This window comes from Syngnathus leptorhynchus, chromosome 20, assembly GCF_054491065.1.
Source record: "Syngnathus leptorhynchus isolate UIUO chromosome 20, UIUO_Slep, whole genome shotgun sequence".
Classification (NCBI taxonomy): domain Eukaryota; kingdom Metazoa; phylum Chordata; class Actinopteri; order Syngnathiformes; family Syngnathidae; genus Syngnathus; species Syngnathus leptorhynchus.
The window spans coordinates 3,262,950-3,286,643 of NC_141214.1; the positions used below are offsets into that span (position 1 = coordinate 3,262,950).

At 42.2% G+C, this 23,694-nt stretch overlaps 2 protein-coding genes across 3 annotated transcripts; one reads left to right on the forward strand and one right to left on the reverse strand.

Annotated features, from left to right (window-relative positions):
- Positions 1-1,350: 1,350 nt before the first annotated feature.
- myo1g (myosin IG) lies at positions 1,351-15,908 on the forward strand. 2 transcript variants are annotated; one of them, XM_085900537.1, is made up of 22 exons: positions 1,351-1,472; positions 2,058-2,266; positions 2,336-2,429; positions 2,512-2,677; positions 2,765-2,818; positions 2,904-2,999; positions 3,110-3,226; positions 3,307-3,513; positions 3,602-3,747; positions 3,841-3,955; positions 4,026-4,196; positions 4,392-4,462; positions 6,291-6,365; positions 6,442-6,574; positions 6,941-7,107; positions 7,179-7,386; positions 7,627-7,850; positions 7,920-8,064; positions 9,300-9,404; positions 9,729-9,842; positions 10,405-10,562; positions 15,583-15,908. In XM_085900537.1, the coding sequence occupies exons 1-22, from the start codon at positions 1,378-1,380 to the stop codon at positions 15,743-15,745; spliced, it is 3,033 nt and encodes a 1,010-aa protein (XP_085756663.1). In that variant the 5' UTR covers positions 1,351-1,377; the 3' UTR covers positions 15,746-15,908. The 2 variants fall into 2 exon arrangements, with proteins under 2 accessions (XP_085756663.1, XP_085756664.1); XM_085900538.1 differs by lacking the exon at positions 9,300-9,404.
- Positions 15,909-17,853: 1,945 nt separating this feature from the next.
- LOC147040908 (cyclin-dependent kinase 5 activator 1) lies at positions 17,854-23,140 on the reverse strand. The gene is made up of 2 exons (XM_085900845.1): positions 22,840-23,140; positions 17,854-22,421 (listed from the first exon to the last, which is right to left on the reverse strand). The coding sequence occupies exon 2, from the start codon at positions 22,396-22,398 to the stop codon at positions 21,421-21,423; it is 978 nt and encodes a 325-aa protein (XP_085756971.1). The 5' UTR covers positions 22,399-22,421; positions 22,840-23,140; the 3' UTR covers positions 17,854-21,420.
- Between the last annotated feature and the right edge of the window lie 554 nt (positions 23,141-23,694).

Genomic DNA, 23,694 nt, shown 5'->3' on the forward strand with positions numbered 1-23,694 from the left:
ATATGATCTAGATTTTTGAAAAATTGTTTATGTTTCAAGCTTTTGTCACTCAGGCACGGCAGACTAAAACATCAATCATCTTAGCATGATATTATAATATGTACTATATTATATTTCCATAGCTTTTAGTCTATATAAAAGCAATTTACGTTGTTCTACTGCCCCCTGCTGGCAAAACAGTGAGCATACTTTGCTCGTGTTTTTTTTACTGCCCCCTGCTGGTAAAATTGAGCACACATCCGCGTCACTTCCGTCTTTTTTTTTTTTTTTTTTTCCTGCAGCACGTTTATTCACCGTGCATCGTCCGAATCCGTCGTCATCGCTCTTAAGTTATGCAATTTGTCGAGTTCTACTGCTTTCAAAAGTATGAAGTAAGTTAAGGCATGGAAGTTGTTGTTGTATTATTGTCAGAGTATGGTTTGTTTTCGTTATTTTTGCACTGGCGTGTACTACTACCATGTAGGCTCGAAACATGGCTGCAACTTTTTAAGTTCTCTAATTATTATTGTGTTGTTTGACACTTATAGATATCCAGCAGAACATGGAATGGTAAGATTTTTTTTTTTTTTTTTTAATTTGATTCTTTTCATTTATGGCTGCAGACCTTCCATACAGACTGAGCATGCAACTTGTTCTGTTCTTCGTGCAAGAGTCTGCTAGAAAAATATGGGAGGCTGTTTGAGGCTCTGCTATGAAAATGTATAGCAGGGTTATAGGTAAACCTCCTACAGATTATTTATGACCCCCCCCATAAATTATAACCTTCTACTGTTTGATTATTTCTGTGATTACTAATGTCAATGAGTAGGATTTATGTGATGTAGTGCCCTCTAGTGGCAAGTGCAGAACAGCATTCCATTCTATCTTGTTTTCAAGAATTGAAATGTTGTACATTTGTAAAATCTATATAATTATATTCACACAGTTTTTTTTCCCTCCCACTTTCCTTTTCAGAGACTGCTTTGAAAGACTCAGCTCATCAAAATGTTTCATAGCCTGGAAGTCAAGTTGTCTTGGATGCAAGTTATTTAATTTGCCTGTCTTCAAATGTTAGCCAATTTATAAATATTTCATTTTAATAGGACTTACAGTGCGTATATTTGTGTGAAGCTGAATAAAAAAAGGTTTCTTTGAAATTCACGAGTGGTCTGGGTTTTTGGTTTTCAACTATCATTTCGTTTGAGGCTTCAGGCTGACTGACAGGATGACGTGCTGCCGCTTGCAGACTTCTCGACATGAGTAAAACGCAACCACGCCTCTGTCACTGTGCTCAGAAGTCTGCCATACTTCTCTTTTTTCTTCACCCCCCCCTTCACTTTCTGTTCCCTATACGTCTGTCTTGAGTTCTGATCTTATTTGCTGAATCCAAGCAAAAGGATGGCAGAGATGGAAGGCCTCGAGTTTGGCAAGTCAGACTTTGTGCTTCTGGATGAGGTGACCATGGACCAGTTTATGGACAATCTCAAATTGAGGTGAGTACTGTTAGACTGAGGAAGAGGAAGCGAGTGATGTAAAACCTTTCATTGTGCCATTAATGGCTGAAGGACCACTTTACATTTAGTCACTTGTTTAGTGACCATTTCTCGAGTGCAGCTCTCACAAAATGACTTTTGGTTCTAATGTTTATTTAGCACCATTTTTCTTTTTTAAATGTAAATTTTGCATCTCAAGTAGGACATATCCTAACATCAACATCCTTCAATGTGAATGTGTTAACAAGGCTGTGGAACATTAAGAGTAAAAACATGAAGTTTAGTTGAGCAATTTTAGACTTTGTCACCACTATCAACTCAACTTAACCCGCCAGTAGATTCAACAATGTGACATAAGTTTCATTTCCTGCTTTAAGTGACTACTCACTGTTGTGCCATTTCCTCGCAGCACAGCACGACACTATAGGTTGAAAAGTGAGGCCAAATTTCTCTGAACCTGAAACTAGGTGCAGCTCTGTTGTCATTATTATTTTATTTTAATTCATTTATTTATTTTTATATTTTATTATTATAATTATTTATATACATGGGATGTAATTTGAATGTCATGTTTGATGTGGACAGGTTCGAGAAGGGTCGGATCTACACCTACATCGGTGACGTGGTTGTTTCCGTGAACCCATACAAAGAGATGGACATCTACGGGAAAGACGCAATCGCCGCATACCGTGGCCGTGAGCTATACGAGAACCCGCCTCATCTCTACGCGGTGTCCGATGCCGCCTATAAGGCCATGAAAAGACGAGCCAAAGACACTTGCATTGTCATATCAGGTTAGCATTTAACTGATTATTTTTTGTCAACAATATTTTAAGATTATGAAATGCTCGCGCTCCTTTTAGGTGAAAGCGGTGCCGGGAAAACAGAAGCCAGTAAATACATCATGCAGTACATTGCGGCCATCTCAAACCCAAGTCAGAGAGCCGAAGTTGAAAGGTTAAGCAGGGATCAAATTGTTTCAAAGTATTGATTTGTTATATTTATTCTAATTAAATTGTTCTTATGCACATCAATCAAGCGTGAAGAGCGTTCTACTCAAGTCCAACTGTGTTCTGGAAGCTTTCGGGAACGCCAAGACCAATCGCAACGACAACTCCAGCCGTTTCGGCAAGTACATGGACATCAACTTTAATTTCAATGGTGACCCCATGGGGGGGCACATCAACAACTACTTACTGGAGAAGGTAAGTGCGGCCGCTAGTTCTGCTCGCTAATGATGTTTTCCTTCAATTCATTTTGGTTTTTTTCCCTTTATTTTGGACGACCTGAAGTCCAGAGTGGTTCACCAGCAACAAGGGGAGAGGAACTTCCATGCATTTTATCAGGTACATTTTCATCTGTACAAACCATTCATGCTAAATTGACAAGCAGAAGCAAATCTGATCACCCCCCCTCCCCTCCCCGCCGCAGTTTTTACGAGGAGGATCGAATGAAACCATCGCCTCGTTTCACCTGCAAAATGATCCGAGTGTTTATGTGTACACCAAGGAGGGAGCCGCGGCCCCTGTGAGTTGATTTCATTCATGCTTCATTTTTGTTTTTGTTTTAACGTCGTAATGAATGAATGAAATCAAACTGTCAACTCTGTTGTTATTTGTTATTTCTTTTTTCCGTAGACGTCGAACAGCGATCAGTCAAGCCACAAAGCTGTCGTTCATGCCCTGGAAGTGATTGGCTTTTCCAAAAAGGAAATCAATTCAATTTATCAAATTCTAGCTTCCATCCTCCATCTTGTAAGTTCTTCAAAAACAATATTGCCCTTAATATGAATTTAGTGGAATATATATATATATATTTTTTAAACTTGTTTTAGGGTAATATCCAGTTTGGGAGTGATGGTGAGAATGTTGAAGTTTTGGACCTTGAAGCTGTGAACCACATCGCAGAATTGACGGGCACAGACGCCGACAGTGTCGTGAAGAGCTTGCTGTTCCGTACCGTTGCCACCGGCGGTGGCGAGGTCATTGAGAAAGGTCACACGGAAGAAGAGGCCTGTTTTGGGCGGGATGCTTTTAGCAAGGTACCTTAGATTGATTGATTGATTGATTGATTGATTGATTGATTAATTTGCGATCCAGTTCGATGAACCTGCCGCTTTCTCATGATAGGCTCTCTATGAGAGACTTTTTGGGTGGATTGTCGGACGCATCAATGACATCATCGAGGTCAAAGATTACAACCCGGCGCTTCATGGGAAAAATACCGTCATTGGTGTGCTGGATATTTACGGATTTGAGATATTTGACAACAACAGGTTGGAGTATTTCCGCTCTTTCAATATAAGATGATGATGAATTGATGTTAATGTTGCTCGGGTGTTTTTTTTTTTTGTTTTGTTTTGGGCCAGTTTTGAGCAGTTTTGCATCAACTACTGTAACGAAAAGCTGCAGCAACTTTTCATCGAGCTGATCCTCCAACAGGAACAAGCCGAATATAATCGAGAGGGTATCCAATGGCAACATGTAAGGGACAGAAAATCAACATATATAATAAAACAATCATGAGATATTTTTTTTTTTTTTTCATACACAGATTGACTACTTCAACAACCAGATCATTGTCGATCTCGTGGAGCAGCAGCACAAAGGGATCATCTCTATTTTGGATGAAGCTTGTCTCACTGTTGGTAAAGTCACAGACACCGTTTGCTTGGACAGCATGGACGTCAAACTAGCGCAACACCCCCACTACACATCCCGAAAGGTGAGCTTCAAAATTATACACCTTTGTTTCAGATTCAGTTTTAGATGACTCAAATTTATAAACCAACTCAATTTTAATGCACTTTTAAGTTTCTGCCACAAGAGGACAGAGTTTCTTTACTCTAAAACCATCAAATAATAAAAAATTGACATTGACATGTGTGGGAAAAATTATATTTCCCCTTTCCATTTGCAGCTCACTCCTACTGACAAAACCATGGACTTCCAAAAGCACTTTCGAATCCGTCACTATGCAGGAGACGTCACGTGAGTTGCCCATTTGGAGTATTTAACCTTTGTGTTTTGGGCCGGGCTGGAAAATGGAGGCCGGGTTCAGGAGTATAATCCACATGATCCTATTAAGAGGTCAGTCCAGGACGTTTGCAGCAGAAACATTTCAGTAGTTTTATGAAAGATGGAACACTAAAAGCGCCGATGTCGCATCCATTCAATTCGATCAGACTTTGTTCCAGCTACATATTAAATGAAGCATTGATATGGTGCAGGATCTAAATTCTTCTTTATGATTATTTTACATTTTACTACAGCTCTGGCTGCATGTCTTTAACTGCTCCACTTGTTTAATGCGTTCACTGATGTACAGTCAATGTCAGCCAGGCCAGATGGGGCCTTTGGCCATCAGTGCGACTGTGGATTTGGTTTCAGAAGAATCACAGCGGGTGACGTGTACTGGCCTCAATCTTGAGAGGGGAAGGGACATTAATATAGCGAGTGAACACATCACAAAGGAGATGCTTTGACTTGAGATGAAAAATTGTACAAAGAACTGAAACACTTGATCATAAATATGGACCGTGAGTGCGTTTGATGAATCTTCGTCTCTGTCGGCCACGATTTGACCATGTCCAGGTCACTCCCCATGATATGTCAACTTGTGAGTGCTGGTGCAGCCCACTTTCCATCTCATCTCATCTGAGTCAAGCTTTACTTTGTCTAAATATACCTTCCACCCCTTTGAGAACAAAATACCCATCCACCCCAGCTTCCTGCAAGCTTTGACCTACTTCACCCATCCTTTTTTTCTTTTCCCCTCATGTTTACCTGATGAATCCTTTGCTCCTTCAACAAACAGAGAGAATATTTCTGGCTGACTTATACTGCCCCCAGGTGGCTAAGACGGGAACACTAGAAGGAGCAGCACAAATTCCATAACAAAAGCTGGGAAGACCGGAACGCATTAATGTCTTTCCCATTTATTTCAATGAGGAAAGATGATTTGAGATACAATCTGTCCAATCTCATGCAGTTAAAATCTCACACTTATGTCAGCTGGGGCTCCTCCTTCCTCTGTGCTGACCTCGACCTTCACTTTCCTTAGTTTAAGCCGTCATCTCATCTCCAGAGAGCATCTGACCTTATCCCTGCATGTCCTCTACAATCTACCTGTCCTTTCAAGTGAATTACCTCGACTTGTTCTCATGTGCTTCTTCTTCTTCTTCTTCTCTCCTACCGGAAATGTGTGCTCCCACCTCCACTAACCTTTCCAAAGTTACTGCAAGAAAAGTTTTCGGGGAGTTGAGGCTTGCGCTGTATCGGCAAATATGCGACACAAGTGACTTGATCATTTGAGTGTCGTCACAATCGAATGTTTTGTTACCATTTTGCACAAAAACAGAACTAGTAAATTTGCATTACAGCGCTTTCTTTCTCACTGCAGAGTTGTTAATGAGTAATAAATATATATATTTTTATTCTGCATACACTCCAGCTGGCTTGATGAACATCTTATGTAACTCCTGCTGTGGAGTGACATCATGACCTCTGATGCTCAGAAAGCCACCCAAACATTTTGCAAGGAGCAGACGGATTAAATTGTAGACGGTTCACTTTTTTTTTTTTTTTTTGCCACCCCGAGCGTTGCGTTCCTGTTTTGTAAGCAGCGTTTCTTTTAATCCTTTGAGTTTGCTGGAACCAAGTAGTGAAATCACTCACTAGGTAATGATGTGTAAGTTGTGTCTCATTTCCTTTAATTTTATCATCTCGATTCTTTTCTAAGTGCTCTTCATCCATCTGAATTAATTTTACCCATACATTTCTTTTTTTTTTTTTTTTATAACTCTCCCTCCTTTTACAGATATTCCGTGGAGGGCTTTTTGGAAAAAAACAGAGATCTACTTTTCCAAGATTTCAAGCGCCTCATGTACCACAGGTGCCAAACACGCCAAGTCTCCTTTTGACCCATCTGGCTCATTTAGTAACACATTTTGCTCCCCTTGCTTTTGAAGCTCCAACCCGGTGATGAAGGAGATGTGGCCTGATGGTCAACTCGGCATTACGGAGGTCACCAAGCGCCCTCTTACGGCAGCTACCCTCTTCAAAAATTCCATTGTGGCTTTAGTGGATAAACTAGCCTGCAAGGTAATACGATTTCCTCTTCCCACTTCTCTAAACACAATGAAAAAGTATGTCAGGTTCACTGAAGACTCAAAATTGTCTTTCTTGCTGGAGTCAATGTGTCTTGTCACCTGATGCAACCTCCTAGAAATGAGTCACTGAGCTATTCTGAGGCTGCTGACGTATGACGGCTGCTCATCATCATGCACGGCGTACATTACAGCCACGTCAATTTTGTCCTTTTCTGCGTTTAAAGGCTAACATATCGCTTGACCTTATCATATCCCGCTGCGAGTATGGAAAAATGTCTTCGAGGTTTTCTGCACCTCCTTAGCCAGGCTTTCAAATGACACCAAAATAAAAAGTTGACCCACCTTTGTGTTGACGCAGGAGCCGTACTACGTGAGATGCATAAAACCAAACGAGTTGAAGTCCCCGTTGTTGTTTGATGATGCTCGCTGCCAACATCAGGTGGCCTATCTGGGTCTCCTGGAGAACGTCATGGTGCGAAGGGCGGGTTTCGCCTACAGGCAGCCCTACGCTCGTTTCTTGCAGAGGTAAGAAACATTCTGAATGGATGATGAACTCTAATCTGAGCAAAAAAAATAAAAAATCCATTTTACCCAAGGTATAAAATGACATGCGAATACACTTGGCCTAACCACCTGATGGATTCCGACCGGGATGCGGTGGAGGCCATCGTCAAGCAGCACGGTTTCCAGGACGACGTGGCGTACGGTCACACCAAACTTTTTGTACGGACGCCTCGATCTCTCTTCACTTTGGAACAGGAGCGAGCCGCCCTCATCCCCATCCTGGTGCTTTTCTTACAAAAGGTCAGCCATGTTGCCATTGCTGGCCGAATGCTTCACACTTTGGATGAATCTGCCTCCTCTATAGCAGTCATGTGGATAATTAATGAGATGTCGTTACATAAAAGTCAATTACTTATGATAGAATTACCATTTCCTTTCTTCTGCTGATGACCTAGTTGGATGAGTCTACAGAGAAGTCGCTTTCCTGAATTGGAACACACATGCCTCAAACTGTCTCTCTCCGTTTTCAAATTCACATAGGTATGGCGGGGAGCTCTCGCTCGTATGAGGTGCCGGCGGATGAGGGCCATTTATGCCATCGTGGGTTGCTTTAAGCGCTACAAGGTCAAGGCCCACTTCCGAGAAGTCGAGCAGCGGTTCGCCAATGTCAGAAACATGGCCGACTATGGAAAAAGCATTGAGTGGCCGACTCCACCTGCCGCTCTGACACAGTTTCACATCATCACAGTCATGTTGCATCGCAGGTCAGGAAAGGTCTTTCTACTTTACTTACAAAATTGGCCAATCATCAACAAAACCTATTTGGATTTTAGATGGTGGGCGAGACAGATGGTGAAGAAAATCCCGCCGTCAGACATGCTTGAGATTCGAGCCAAAGTCGCCGCTCTGACTACTCTGGGCGGGGAGAGAAAAGACTGGGGCTGCAGTAGAGCCTGGGAAGGAGACTACCTAGCCAATGTAAGGAAAATATGGACAGAGTTCTATAACCAGTGGTGGCACACAATTCATGATTGCAATATTAAAACCGTAAGCAAAATTTCAACTCTACATGTAACGCTGTAATGACCAGGATTGAAATACAGTAGCGTAGTAGGCCTGAGTGTTCATAAAAAAAATGACACATTGTATAACCTTTCATATTATTGAAAGCCATGGTAATATTATGCACATTTTGAACATAAATACTGTGCGTGGATATAGGATAATAAAAAAAAAACAGACTTAAATGATTTATTTAAAATGTATTGCATATTAAAAACAACTTTGGCATGCCACTAAAGGGGGCCTATCAATCAGTGCTCTTCGATGAGTTTTCTTGAAACCCCATGGCCTTTTACTGAATCCTGTTTACATCCTTGTGACTTGAAAGAGGATGAAAATCAATTTCATGACATTTTCTTATTCCACGTGCGCTTTTCTTGCTCAATGGAATCGAAATGTGTTTTTACACTGAGCAATAATCTGTTGTGAATTTACACGTGACAACTCTAGCAAGTAAACAATGTGACTGGGGCACTTGTGAGCCCCCCCCCCCCCCCCCCCCACCACCACCCTCCAATGAATCCCACTCTCTGTTCTTTTAGTAACTAATCTGAGCTTGTTTGCTGGCTGAGCATGACTTCAGCACAGTCCTGAGTCACTCCTCCCATGTGTCTGAGATGGCTCGTGACTCCAAAGTCTCGTTCAGGGCGCCGACTTCACGTGATTGGGCTTAATTCTACAAAGACCAATCAATGCAGTGCTAAATAAGTAGGGCAAAAGTTCTGGGTCAGAAGCAACTGATTGCAACTGAAATACAAATTGATAATTCATACAATTATTATTAGATTTATCATTAATAAACCATTAATAGAATATGAATCGTCATTGTTTGTACTGTGTATGTTGTACGTTGTGTAATTTTGTGTCCCTGGAAGCACGACAATTGTCTCCTCTAAAAAAATAAATAAAAAAATAATATAATTGGCTGCAGTGAGAGAGGCAATAAAATCCCCCATTACTGTCTAAAGACTCTCGCCAGAATTACCAACCCAGCCGCATAAGCATCATCACGGGCAGCTGCTGATGTTTGCTATTATGGAAGCCAGTCAGACAATGCACTTTGTTTTTTTGGACTGCATGTCATATACACTGCTCCTCTTATAGCTAATGAGATGCATTTTCACAATAATAGCCGTCTTTGATTCCTGCAGGTGCGAGACTGCCCTCAATCCAGTTCCGCCTTCGCTCGCTTCTCCCGGGAGCTGAGGAACAAAGACGAGTACAGTCAAGTTCTCTTTTCGGGCTTCTGTAGGAAGGTGAATGAATCGCATTTGGTTGCTTGAACAAACAGATTTGCAAATTGTGCATTCCAAAAAAGTAAAGTAAAAGTAGAAGGAAGAATCCTCAGTCAGCTGAAGCCCTGCTTATTATTTTGCTGAATTTGCTTTTATCATCTCCCAATGGATGATGATAGGCTGCATTTTTCCTTATCAAGGACAATGGAGAGTGCGGACACATACATCGAAATGCTGCTTTAAAATTCCATTCATTTTGTGCTTTTGCATTTCTGTCAAAGGAGCCCATTTGCAAACCTTATGACCTTTTTTTTTTTTTTTTTTTTTTTTCTTGTGCCCTTTTAGGTGAATAGGTTCAACAAAAGCACCGACCGCGGCTTACTCGTGACGGACAAGTATTTTTATAAATTGGAGCCAAAAAAACAATTCAAGGTCCTAAAGAAAATTCCCTTGGATACTGTAAGTATTAAAATCCTTGATTTATACATATCGTTGATAATGGCATCTTGAGATATCTTGTCTTCATAATAAATAAATGCTTCTGATGTTCTTACACGAGTGATAAAGAAGTCGGTTCTGTCTCATGCAAATGTTGAGTCCTGTTTTTGTTACCTTGACGACCAGGGTTGAGCTAGGCCCTGAAGTGGTCCAAACTTGGCGACTGTTGCTATACTTAGCAACTATTATTATGATTTTTTTTTTCCTTTTTCTTTTTAAGCCATGAAAACAAACCTAGTAACTTTTAGAGACTTCTGGAGACTGAAACTGCCTTCAGAGCAGGAAATGTTTTCTCATATAGCATAATATTAAAAAAGATCGACACTATTTCAATCCATGCACAACAATCTTACTTGTGAGCAATTCAAATGCCGGTAAAAGCTGCAAGAAAGCAGTACCGGGTCGTTAAAAAGAAATCAATTATTCAAAAGTTTGACGAGGCAGAAACATCAATCTTTTCACAGTTGACCCCATTATTGGAAAAATAGCTTGGTGAAACCTTCACTGGAATTTATATTCACAGCTAAAGGGATTGAGCGTGACAAGTGGAGTAGACCAGATGGTGGCGCTGCACATATCTTCCCAGGATGACGTTCTCCTGTGTTTCCAAACCGGGGAACTCTCTCCCAACCAGGACCGGGTCGGCGAACTGGTGGGAACCTTGGTGCACCACTTTACACGGTCAGTTAGTTTTATTTTGAAATTCAACTCTGTCCTCGTTTCCTGTTCAAATCAAAGGCCTTAATTAATGTCACGTAACCAATATGCAAATCATCTTGTTGGTATTCATCACTGTCGTGCGTGCACACCTGTTGTGAATTACTGCGGCGGAATGACATTTATCGGATTCGTCGCTCCAAAGGTGAATGTTGTTTATAGATGAGATTACAAGGCGAGCACGTTCATCTGGAAGATGCAATTTGTTGTTGTTTTTTTCCCCACCATGCAGATTGTTGTACATTTCATTGCTTGGCCTCCGGCGCTCGCATGTCGTTATCATCGCTACATAAACGAGCTGACTCCCTCGTGACCGGGTTATTTGACTTTTGATGTCTTGGGGGGCATTTGTGAGGCCCGGTTTGAGATGATCCTATTTTTTTTTTCGGTTCACTTGGGATCATTGCGGCAGCTGCATTGCTCTTTGCCGTGCAACTGGGAGTCAATTTCACCCCCCCCTCTGCCTCACTTGCCTTTGTGGGCACCATCTGTGGTGAATGAAGAAGGTCGTGACCCTTGATCAGGCTGCTCGGCAAAAGAAAACTTAGCAAACAAAGTCCGGGGTGGACAAAGGAAGATTCCATAATGTTTGTCTCATATGAGGAGATGTATGTATGTTTATGTGGCAGCTGAGATGCGGGGTTGCATAAAATTGGGTCACTGAAGGCATCATGTTAAGCTTCAAACGTGGCTCGGAAGTACGTGGTGTTCCCTCTGCGAATTCTCCTCACATCGTGTGTCCCACAGTATGCATCCCATCACCTCTGTCTATCTGTCTCTGGCTTTCTCTTCCTATCACCTCGTTTCTCTTATCACCGTGGCCCAGAATGGCAGCACGCTTGTCTCAAGGAACAGTCCATACTAAATTTAACCATCGAGTGCATTGTGATCGCATTCCCCAAGAACGAGATACCTTCAAAAAAATCATTCACTAGCGTTTGTGGGAAGTAGGATTCGAGTTCCGCGATCATTTATCCCGAAGTGCTGGCTCGGCATTTTTTTTTCTCGGAAGATGACACTCAGAGGGAATTGGAAGTGACAGTTACAAATCAAAATGCTGCATCGTGACATTAATTGCTAAAATTTTAACGCAGAGCATGTTAAAAAAAAATAAAAAATAAATGCAATACCGCCGTGGAAAATAAAAATGTAATAATAATATACATAAATTAAATATATTTAAAAAAAACTCCATTAGGGTACTACCAATTGGATCTCTAAATATCCTTTTCCCTTTGAGAGCATGACTAATGGACGTCTCGTGTGCTGGTATGTATAACGTGCGTTTGTGTGTGTGTGTGTATACTTGCAAAGAAGTGGTGTGTGTATTGTGGTATTGGGGGAGTGTCGTGGCTTGAACTTGTGGACCATCTGCTGGGACAGCTGGGAGAGTATGAGAAGGCTCAGGGCAGGATTTAGACTATGATCTGTCCCAGTCGAGCAGACAAGCTCGGGTTCGCTGTTTTAAAAAGGTGATTTGGGGATTTTGCTCATTCCATCAACTTTTCCAGCATGCCCATTCGCAGCTCGTCTGGAGTCGAGTCTCTCGTAGCTCCCCCCCCCCTCCTCCCCGAGCTACGTCTCTCATGTTCTAAATTGTCATTTATGAATATGGATGATGTCTTTTAAGTCATTACCATCTTCTGGGTCAGCCCTCCCTTTTGTGAGAAACCTAATCCTACCTCTGAGCATATGTGAGCGAGCGATCTTGTTATGTGGTTGCCCACATGCTGCTCGCTTGGTCACCGACAGACTTGTTGATGTCTGACCTCTTTGGCAGCTCATGTGCAGTCACTTAAAGCGGACGTGGGCGAAGATGCTCATTTCAAATGAACTTTTTAGGCTATCCTAGTCTTGAAATAGCCACCTCTGTTTCTGTGCTCCACCCCTCCCCTCTCTGCTTTTTCCTCCCTCAGTTGGTTGTCCTCAATGTGTTTGTCTGTCCGGCCCACCTCGAGAGGTTGTCGCAAAAAAAAAAAATCCCACTTCTGCTAGTTCCAACTTTTGATTGAATGGATTAGGATCAGTAGTAATGCGGTTTTGATCATATGGTGAGTAACCATGGCAACAGCTTTTAACTCAGGTGGAAGTAAATAGTGAGTAGACGCTGACCTATTTCTTACTTGTGGGTCATGTGAAGCAAATCATATAATTTTATGAACATTATTGTTTAAATAGACCACACAAGTCATTTATTGAATAAAATTTCCTTACTCTGACGCCCAGAAATAAAACATCTTGGCTACGGACCTCGAAGCTATTTCCCTTTCAAAGTACCTCTTTGTGCATTTGATCGGCAGTCATGCACAAACTTTAAATCAACCTCAGACAAACAAATTGGCACAACGATGACGTGCGGACTGAAGACCCAACTGGCTCCGCTCCCACTCGGACAGTGAGCACATGAGCTCATAAAGTGAATCAAGAGAAACCTTGTGCTGTCATCCGTATCTGCTTAAAATTTCAGCCCACAGAGAAAAAATTGAAAATCTTGAATCATCTGTAATCAACAGATCAACCACAGCACGTGACCCAATCATGCGGCCTCCTATTCAATTTTCTCAAGATGACTCCGATGTCGTCTTCGATTTAATCTCTAGTCTTCAGAATTGATCAACCACGTCACACTGGATGATACTTAGCCTACTGTTAATGATTCAGGGCCTATGCAAATACATGGCATTGGTCACAGTTTGCTCCACGTATGACTCATATTTTTTTTCCCAGAATGTCTCCCTGAGCAGATTCAAGTGGTGGGGTGCAAACTGTTTCTTGCTTCGAATTGATGAATGACGCCGATACTTGCTCTGCGGGGTTGTCAGGTAGCTGGAAACGGTCTCGGCCCACGTGATCCGTTCTGACGTAAATGCCTCGGTGATAGTTTCGAGGGCAAAGTGATATATTAACGATTTGAGGCTTTTGTTGCCGAGTGGCTTTCTAACTACTCAGAGGAAAAAGTGACAATGAAAGAAAGGCAGAAAAGAGTTTTTTTTTTTTTTTTTTTTTTTCTGTTGAGTTTGTTTTCTTGTGACGCTTCAGGGCTTGACCCGCCATACATTTTGTTTCGCGCTGTCAGTTTCGTGACGCGTCGATTCCCTCCTGAGACCCAATTACACCTGAAGAAGATGACATTGAATTGAGACATAAAGTTTGGGGAGGAAACAGGGAAGAGGGCAACATTGAAGCACAAAAAAAAAAGATTGATGGAGTGTCTGACCTACAGTTTGTAGCATTCTGTCAAAATGGTCTAGATCTGTTTGTGTGATGTCATCATTCATTGGGAGTAAATGTCATAACACAAAGCGCTTGACCAAAAAAAAAAAAATCCACACAATACAGCTAATTTACAATTTGTGTGGGCAGATGAAGATTTTTTTTTTTTTTTTTTTTTGGATCACTTTGGTTTTTATCGGCAATGGCGCATTATCCCGACTTTACATAAAGCTCCGGGTTGATCTGATTGGTCCATAAAAGGACAAACGACATGAATAACAGTTTGGCAACCTGCTCGCTGGCTACGCTTGGCCACACATTGGCGGGCCAGGCGCTAATAAAACAGCCAGTGATTCCTCCATCATGAAGGCACCAGAGGCACATATTCACATGGTATTAGCTGCACTCGGCTTCTCAGAGGAAGTGACAGGAGAGAAAGATGGAGGCCGGCAGGCTTGCAAGAGGGTGAGAGAGGAAGATAAGATGAAGAGGTGGAGCTGGTGGCAGCGGGAGGTCTGAGGTGCCGTCTTTGCACCCCAAATCTGTCTCCGCCGCTGTCTAGGAGGTGATAAATTATTCAACTGTTGTCTGGATGTGGACTCAACTCAAGATTCAGTCCAGTACAAGCGATTCATTGTTTGAGTCACTGCGTTTTTTTTTAAGCTAGTTTTATTCATTTATTATTTTGATATTTATTTGTGCATTTATTTTGATATTAATTTTGACTTCATTTTAATTTCGACTTGAATTTTTCCAAAAAAGGTTTGGGTGAATGCTCATTAACTCTGATTCACTTCCTGTCAAACACAACAGTCATATTATGGCCCATTATTTATGAATGAATACCATTTGATGAGCTGCCAATTTGGGGTGTTTTGCATGCGAGCTGATCACATTCGCTTCGTTTTGTCTTTTATTTCCAACACCGTTCCCAACACCTCCAGTTAAATGTGTCAATGTGTACGTCAAAGCGACCAACTGTGGCGTTCACACAAAGCAACTGCCTGAATTTGTCCATGTTGTTGACGCACTTCCCAAGGAGCAATTACGCATGACATGACCACTCACCAGGATGGGGAGGAGGTTTTCATTTATAAACACGTGGGATCTAATAGCGGAGGCGGTATCTACACTAATTAGTTCACTCTGCAATCATTTTGGAGAATCAGAAAATCTGCATCTTGTTTGTACTGTTGGAATTTCATTGTGGAGGGGTGTACCTAATAAACTGTCCAGTGTGGGCACATAGTGATGTTCCTCCTGCTGTCAATGTGATGGCCAAAATGTAAGCTACATATGATTTCATTTTTAATTATAATTCACCTTGTGAAGCTTCTGTCTAAGCTTATCTCGGGAGAAACTGACTCCATTGCCAATCTGGCTTATTATCAGTCACCAAATTCAAATAATAGCTGGTCGGCATCTGCTTCAGTGACTTTTGCAATTTGAATTAAATGCAACCATTGATGGAAAAGGGAGAGCGTCGTTGGGATGTCGAGGGATACAGTAGAGGATTCATTAGGATAGGGATGCTATTGAGTTTTGTGTTGTGCCAGCTTGTGTCTGCCACAGGGGTGGGTGGGGACGGTGGGGGGGGGGGTCCCTGAAGGCCAACAGGAAGCAGCGACTTCCTGGATCATCATTAGCTGACAGTGCTGTTGTCAAACAAGGATAAGTAGAATATCAAATATTAGCCTTAGATGAGTCCAGTGACTTGACTTGAGAAGGTAACGGAAAATATTGACAGCCATGATATCTTTTTGTCTTGCAGTGTAAGAAAAACACCGTTAGCTGTGAAGGTGTGTCCGTCCGGCATCCGGGTAAACATGCGAGGCAAACCCAAGACTGTTACCGTGGAAACCAAGGCGGGCCAAACTCATGCTGATTTCAAGAAGAGCAAAGATGGTTTTATTCTACTGGTTCCGGTCAAGTGAGAGAGTTATTTCATCCTGTCAGACAATCGGAATGACAACACAAGTTTTATAGGTTTGAGCATTTCAAAAAATGCTTTCTTGGTCATAGAAATAAATGTAAAGTTAACAGAATCAATTATTCAAATAGTTTACGTGTGTAAGAATTCCCAGTGATAAAAACAAAAATCCCTGGTGTGTTCTGTAAATGACTTTTAAATAAATCTGTTTTCTAAAATACACTGACGTAATGTTTTGGGGTTTCCTGTATGCAATCCACTCAGATACAATATCCCGATGTTTAGACGAGAGCACAAACAGTCGGATTTATCTGTAATCCAAAGCGTCCGTTGAAAACATGCAATGGAGCTCACCGACTGTAAAAAAAAAAATGGACTAAATGACGCACGAGTTATTTCCTGTCTTGTCCCTTTGGTGTCCTCAGGATTAGATCCGAATGATTGCAGACGTTGGTATCATTTGGAGATAATACGCTCAAGATGTAAAAAAAAACATATCACGCAAGACTAAAGGTAAAATTTGTTATTTTGCAAATGGAGGCCACACTCTCAGATCATATTTGACATTCATTACTTTTTTTTTTTTCTGTGACTTTAATGACAGTCCAACACCTTGAAAGGAGTTTAATTGGACTCTTACTCACTTATCAGTCTCTTGACATCCTTTCCCAGACACTCTAACATCAATTCACACCTTGCGAGATGGTCTCACATCAGTGTGACTGTCGACGCAATGTCTTTCGCGAATGTGCGAATGACTCGAGGGGAAGTTAAATTGTCGTTTCTTCTTAGCTTGTTTTCGTATGCGAGGAACAGGACTTTTGAGTCCATTCTGTTTTTCGACAGGTTGGATAGAAAATGATGAATGCACGCTTCTTTATCTCCTCACGTTATACAAATACGAGTCGTCGAGCTCTAATCGAATTGATCAGGCCTGGCTGATTGTTGATGCAATCACTTTAAGCGCCATGCAATTCCATTACGGAGAGGCTGGCACCTGCTTTGCCTCTCTTTAGGGATTACCAGCCGCGCAGTTAGAATTTCGTAATGAGTTGGAGAGGATTTAGCATAATATGTGTCCCGGAGCTGTGTTTTTGCCCCTAAATCCTCTCAGGGCAGACCCAGCAATGCTCTGGAGAGCCCAGCAGGGTTTTTTTTTTTTATGCAGCTCTCCATTATCAGACTGGAGGGGAGGTCACATGTTGGAGATTACAGTAACATGAGGAGCAGATTGCTATTCGCTTGGCTCCATCTAAAGCAACATGCCACCAGACTGGATGCTTACTAATCTGGACAAATTTGACAAAGAGTTCTAACTTGGATATTTAAATGCCCATTTAGGGAATTAGGAGCTGCGTTTTTTACACCCAGCTGGTGCAACACCTAAGAAGCTCCGCTTTAAGTTTATTATAGTAAATTAAAAATAGGGATATATCTAAAAGTAAAATTGAAAATGTTTTTTGTTAATCAAAAAAATAAAAACGGGTATTTAAAAACCAAACATATAAAACTATTGTATTAAAAATGTCCTGTTTTAATTTTTCATTTATTTATTTTGATCTGTTATTTATTATTTTTTATTTACTATTATTTATTCTTTATTTTTTATTTTGACCTTAAGTTTTCTCATGACCACTTCCTCAAACTCAAATTAATTCTGCCGACGATGGATTAATTGTGCTGGTCATGTGTGACCAATGAGTAGTTGTTTGAAGTTGAATTGATGCAACTGGTTCCTTCAACACAAAACAATTGGAAGTTTGTTACGTTAGATCGGGGAGCCATAAAAGATGGCTGTTGTTGGATTCAAACAGCGAGACATAAACAGGCACGGACGACATTGAACGGTACATCTGGCTACCAGGTCTTGCAAACCCTAATCCTTTTCTAGGAAGCATTGACAGAGTGTGTTTGCAAAATGCGTGATCCCAGCAGGCTCGTAAAAGTCAGTGAAGAGCAACCGAGGCCTCCCCGAAGCAACCGCGGAACAGAAGCGCCCGAGGTTTGTCTCGTATGAATTCATTAGCAAACAAATTAACTTGATTGTAGACAGAGGCCGTTTTAGTTCACTTGTGTTGAAACAAACCAAAAAAAAAATTATTGACACTGCAGTTGTACTTCAGCTCCAGACTTTATTAAATAATCCACATCGTAAACATTGTCATCATGAAAAATGGAACAAAAAAAATGTCTTCAAGTTTTCTTTTTATTAGCCACACACTTTTAGTGACTTTTATGAAAGTTCATTCAAGTTAATGTGCTTCTTTGTTTTAGGTTACCGGAGATGGTAACCATGGAAACCCAGAGCGACCAAGCGAGAAGGGGGAGATTGAAATTCAGCAGTTATATTATATTTATATATTTGTTTTAGTTTTAACATCTGCTCAACGTTGCTGTAAGTGTGAAACAATCTGTGTATACGCAGGCTGCCCCGGAGCTGCCTGAGACAAACACCACAAGTACAATGACCATCTTTGTGTCACCATCTGCTGCATTGATGGTAAAAGCCATTAATAGTCGCTAACTTGATCAATTTGATTAAAAAAAAAAAAGTGCCTGAAGAAATCAAATGTTTCTATTTTAATAGCTGTAACCTATGAAATATTTTTGTTTCCAGTGTTTCTAAGCATGAGTAGTCATAACGGATGTTGACGACATGTACTTTGTTAAAAAAAGGATTTTAAAATGGCCAACAAATATTACGATGAGAATTCAGTATGTATAAAAAGCAAAACATGAACAGGTAAAAAAAAAAAAAAGCATACAGTACATTTCTAAACTACCGGCCAGCATGCGTTCTACGACAGAACATCACTATCAGTTTATTCTATTATTTTTATTTTCTTTTTTATTTTTTTTTACATAATGTTTTATTTACACCAGTCACCGTGTTAAGGCGATCATGCAGCAGCAATCCAATAATTTAACACAACTCACAGAGTTGTGCGAACTCAACACTACTTGACATTTTCATCACGTTCAGCTAAAAGTGGAAATGGTTACGATTCCTACACTTTAAATAATATTTCCCCATTTAGAAAACCAATTGGGACCATTTTTGTGACCATTATTATTCATACCCTAGTTGAGTTGTTTTATTTGGTGAACTTTCGAATTACATTTCATTTTCTGCCCCACAAAAAAAAAATTCAAGTCCAAAGTTATTCAAGATAAAAAAAAAAAACAATGACAAAGGCAAATACTTGATGAATACCTCAAACACAATTTACAGTCTTATATCACTAACTAGTGTAATTGCCAGCCTTGAGATTATGTAAACAACCACTTGAACACTACATTTGGCCACAGTCTGACCTACTTTGGGTTGAACTGTGTGTGCGGCAATTTTTTTTTTATCTCTGAATTTGCGTTTTTAGGATAAATAACACACACATCTCCACAAATGTACATTTCAGGTCCAAGCAACCATCAAGTCCTTGCGATGCCCAAAGAGAGACCACAAACATGATGTGCATGCTGTCCTTCAAGTCCATCTCTGAGGAGGCTTTTGATTGGATGAAGTGAATTCCAACTCCAGCTAATTGGCTTGGAAGGATCGGAGGAGCAGCTACCGGATCTCGCTCGGGTACGGATTGAACAGAGGTACGATAAAGAGGAGACAGTTGCCGTGTGGCTCATTTGGATGCTCTGATTTCAAATTGGGGATGTAACCTTTAAATTTATCCCACAGTCTCATGAAGTAAAAACAAATATGACAGACCTCATGACAACAATTCTGCCCTTCCTTGTCCTGACGATAGCTGGCGGGGTCGGGGTGTCAAATCTAATGAACAGCTGAGCGCGGGGGGGGGGCAGATGAGACACAAGTGTCCTTGTCAAAGCTGTGCAAGCGAGCGAGGGGGTGCAAGAAGTAACAATAAGACCAAAATGGCTGCCATTTGAAGGCCAAGAAAAGGCGCCTCTCTTTCTGGTTATGAATCACGCCGTCACTCTTATCTGCTTGACTGGTGTGACTCATGCGAGCTCCCCCTCGGGCGGGTTTGACTCAAACGGGGCTGGGAATAGGCAGCTTTGGGCCTATGTGGCCTTCACTTTGTTAAAGGAGGATTTGAAGGCTGAGCCGGGAGGTCAAAAACTGCACGGCGAGTGTGACATCAAAATCTCAGTGCATTCCGACCCCCCCCCCCCCCCCGCTCTCTCTCTCCATCTCGTCATCCCTCGCTCCCTCTCCATCTGATTGGGCGGGAGGATTAACGTTGGATTACCCACTAAGGGGATGTTTATATGTGTTAAGGTCAAATTTTATATGACTTTGGAATACTGTACTACTTTAGTATTGTGCAAAAATACTGGGTCACCGCTCTGCACTTATTTTAGTAGAAGATGCAATTAGCCTATTTTTTTTTGTGTTTTTTCTTCCCGAGGATCTGAATGAAGATGCTTCTCGGGGAAATATGAGCATTGCGTTATGTTAATTTGATAAATGAACATCTTTGTGATCAAAGTAGAGTTGCACAAATCACACTGAAAAGCATCAAAATGATAAAAATGCTCTAAGTCGTGCATAACTCACATTGAGACTAACGAACTCTCTGTTTTAAAAAGCCTGTGCATGACAGATGAGAATGTGCGGCGCACTCATTAGACGCCGAGCCAGATTGAACTCTGACCAGTGCACGTGTGTCACGCTTTTATTCTGAATAAAGAGCACATGACTGGGAATTGAAATGCACGGCCTGGATTTAGCAGTCGGACTCTGCGGGGGTTATTGAGTGGACGAGAAGGGGCAGAGGTCTTGAGAGACGGGGGGGCAATCGTAATCTGCTAATCTAATTAGCAGCCAGGCTGCGGCGGCCTGTCAACAAGAAGCAAGGGAACGCAGGACGGGCTAAACAGCTGATGCACAAGTCGGTCACGCTTTCCGCTCACATGCGTCGGCGCTAAAGCGGGATATGAAACTACTACTACTACTACTACTCTGAGAAGCCTGAAAAGCTCCCTGGTAAATTTGATTTGAGTAAAAATAGGCAACTGTCCCCTCAGGCCAGGTGACCCATAAAAGCACACAGCAGGACTGGCGCGGTACCGACGTGCAGCTGTTCCCATCCATCCGAGTGCATTCACTCGGCTCGGCATTGTCTCGGAATATCCAATTTAGTCAGATTAAACTGTCTGTGCCCCGTTTTATGATTCAGTCTCTGATGAAAATGTCAATCCAATCGGCTTGGATGTTTAGGTTCGACCGCTGGAAATCCGCCACGGTGCTCGGCGACAACGGCGTACTCCGGTCTGAGCCGTGCATGTTGATTTATCCGGTGTGAGGACGCTGAAGGATCCCGAGAGGCAGCTGAGACAACTGGAGGCCTCGCACATGCTAGGCAAGACTTTTGTTGGGACAGGTGGAGCAAAAGGCTCGGCAATTCAAGTCAACTCAAGCAGATTCTTGAGGGAAACATCACAAATGGTGCTTCGATTTTTTTGGAAGTTCTCATGGTTGCTGTTGATTAAAAAAAAAAAAAAGGGCAGGATGACGTGGCAAGAGAGAATTCAATTGAAATGCTTGTCAACATTTCAGTTTTTTTTTTTTTTTGTAATTGTTCAGCGCCAATTTCAATCTCAAATTTCCATCCAAGATTTGGCAACCGATCATCAAATAAATACATATGGCAACGGAACGAGTCAAAAGCTTGCATCTGTCTGCATTTTCCGCCGCTCCTCTCACCGATCCAGAACCCGACTGTAATCTTGCGGAACACCCCCCCCTTCGCTTTTGAGTTCGGCAAACACTTGGGTAAAAAAATGAGGGTCCGCGTTAATTCGCAGCATCTTGGAGCTCGTGGCGTTGATGATAGCGAGGCATCGGTCCCAGAAGGCTTCCTTACCCGCTTCCACCAGAAAGGGCTTGAGGGGGTAGGATATTTCGTTACCCATGTAGGAGTAGGATAGGTAGAGGCAGGTGAGCAGGATGGCCTGCAGCTCGTGCTCCGACGCTACCAAATCCCCGTCCACCACGTCTCGACACAGCATATAGACGAAGACCACGTTAGCCGGTGTGACGAAGGCCTGGTCCTGCCAGCCCTGGAGCAGAAGCGAGCGATCTACGGCCCGCAGCCACAGAACAGGGTCGGACGGCAACAGATGCTTGAGGCGGTAGCAGCGACAGCACAGGAACTCCCCTAAGCAGCGAAGCAGCTCGCTGGTGGACGCTTGGACGATGACGCGTTTAGGGGACGTGCTCAAGGTCCCCTGCGGGATTTTTTTCACAGAAGAAAGCTGCTGCGGTTTCATGCAGCCGTACCCGTGGCCCAGTCCCAGGCCGTAACCCAGCCCGAGTCCCGTCGGCAACTCGTAGCTGCTCAAGTTAGCGCACGACAGAGACTTCCTCACATTCTCGTAGTTGAGGTGAAGCACGGGATCCTTTTGGTAGATGTTTAGGTTGTTGTTGTTCAGAGGGTCAACCGGGCCAAGTGGCGCATTGGAGCCTTTTTTGGCATTCCCTTTCTTCTTGGTGGAAGCCACCAGTCGTTTCCACGTGAGCACCGGGAGGAAGATGGACTGGCCTCTCTTCAAGCCGCGCTCTTTCTGGTTGTTGAGAGATCGGCTGCTCAGGCTCGGGTAGTGGCTTAAGGAACCGGGACGGTTTTCGTAGTAGCCTGACTTGCGCGAGACGGGTGATAGAGAAAGTACGGTGCCCATGATGATGACGAAATGATCTGCAACTGATGAAAAGAGAAACGCTTTGATTCTTTTTCAGACATGATGCACTCAAAGCAAAGTTGTCATTTTGTAGAAAACTGAAAACAATGGATTTCCGCACTCAAAGAGCTACGGACAAAAATCTCCAGCTTTGTATTGTGTTGATCACTAACAACTGGCATAACAATTGTTGCACTATCAACTTGTTAAGAATTTGGAAGAAAGAAGAAAAAAAAAGGATTTTGTTGTTTAAAACCATCCAGAATGAATTGGACTGTGTTGTTGATTCAGTCTCAACTACTCTGCTTGCTGTCTGAAGAAGCCAATGTGACATCATTTATGGCTTTATAGCGCCATCAAACATAGATTTGAGAAGTTTACTTGGCACAAATAAAAAAATAAAAATAAATGTACATTTCCAATTCACTCAAAAATGCTCACCTGAGAATATAGCAGAATATTAAAGCCAGTTGTGTCGCAGTCCACAAACTGGCAATGAAGAGTGGTTTTTTTTTTCTTCTTCTTCTTTTTCCTCCTCCCAGCGCACAGAAGACACGAAAGTCACTCTCGTGGAAGCTTTGAGCCGCTCTTCACAGATGCAACAGCGGGTTGTCCATGCGGACGAGATGCGGTTGTCATCCTCCTCATGCGCGCTACTCTAGAATAAACATTGCACTCAAATATCTTCTCCATATTTGAAGATGCGGATCTCCACAGTGTCTGCAGCTTTCAGTGAAGAATATTGGCGTCATCCCCGAGTCTACCAAATGGAGCGCTCATTCGGGTTCCAGATCCGCTCCAAGCAGACGCACTTGTGAGCGAGCTCTCGGGCATATCAGTCCGCTTCTTGCAGGGACTTGTAGCCCCGCCCCCTCCCCGACTTTTGCTTCATGCTGACGGCACTGTGTTGCACTGAGGTCAGCTTGCAGTGCAATAAACTCGGTGTTTCCCAATGGCTGCCGTCCAGATGCAATGTGTAAAATTAAGATATACAAACATGCATTAACCTTCCACTATATTTGGGACATAATCCTTTTGTGGGTCAGGTTGTATGATGTAACTATTTTCTGATAAATGTGCATTGTACTCTTGATCATGGGTTGTCAGGTGAAAGAGGATCAGATGCCTCACGAGGAAAATAAAAGTATCAACAAACAAACAACAGCTTTAACTTTCACAGTTTTAGTCTCTGCGATCCAAAATATTCGTCTTCAAACTTGTGGTATTTTTTTTTTTAAAACAGATTAGATGGTGAAGGTAGGATCAAATATTTGAGTAATTAGTTCAATCCTCTTG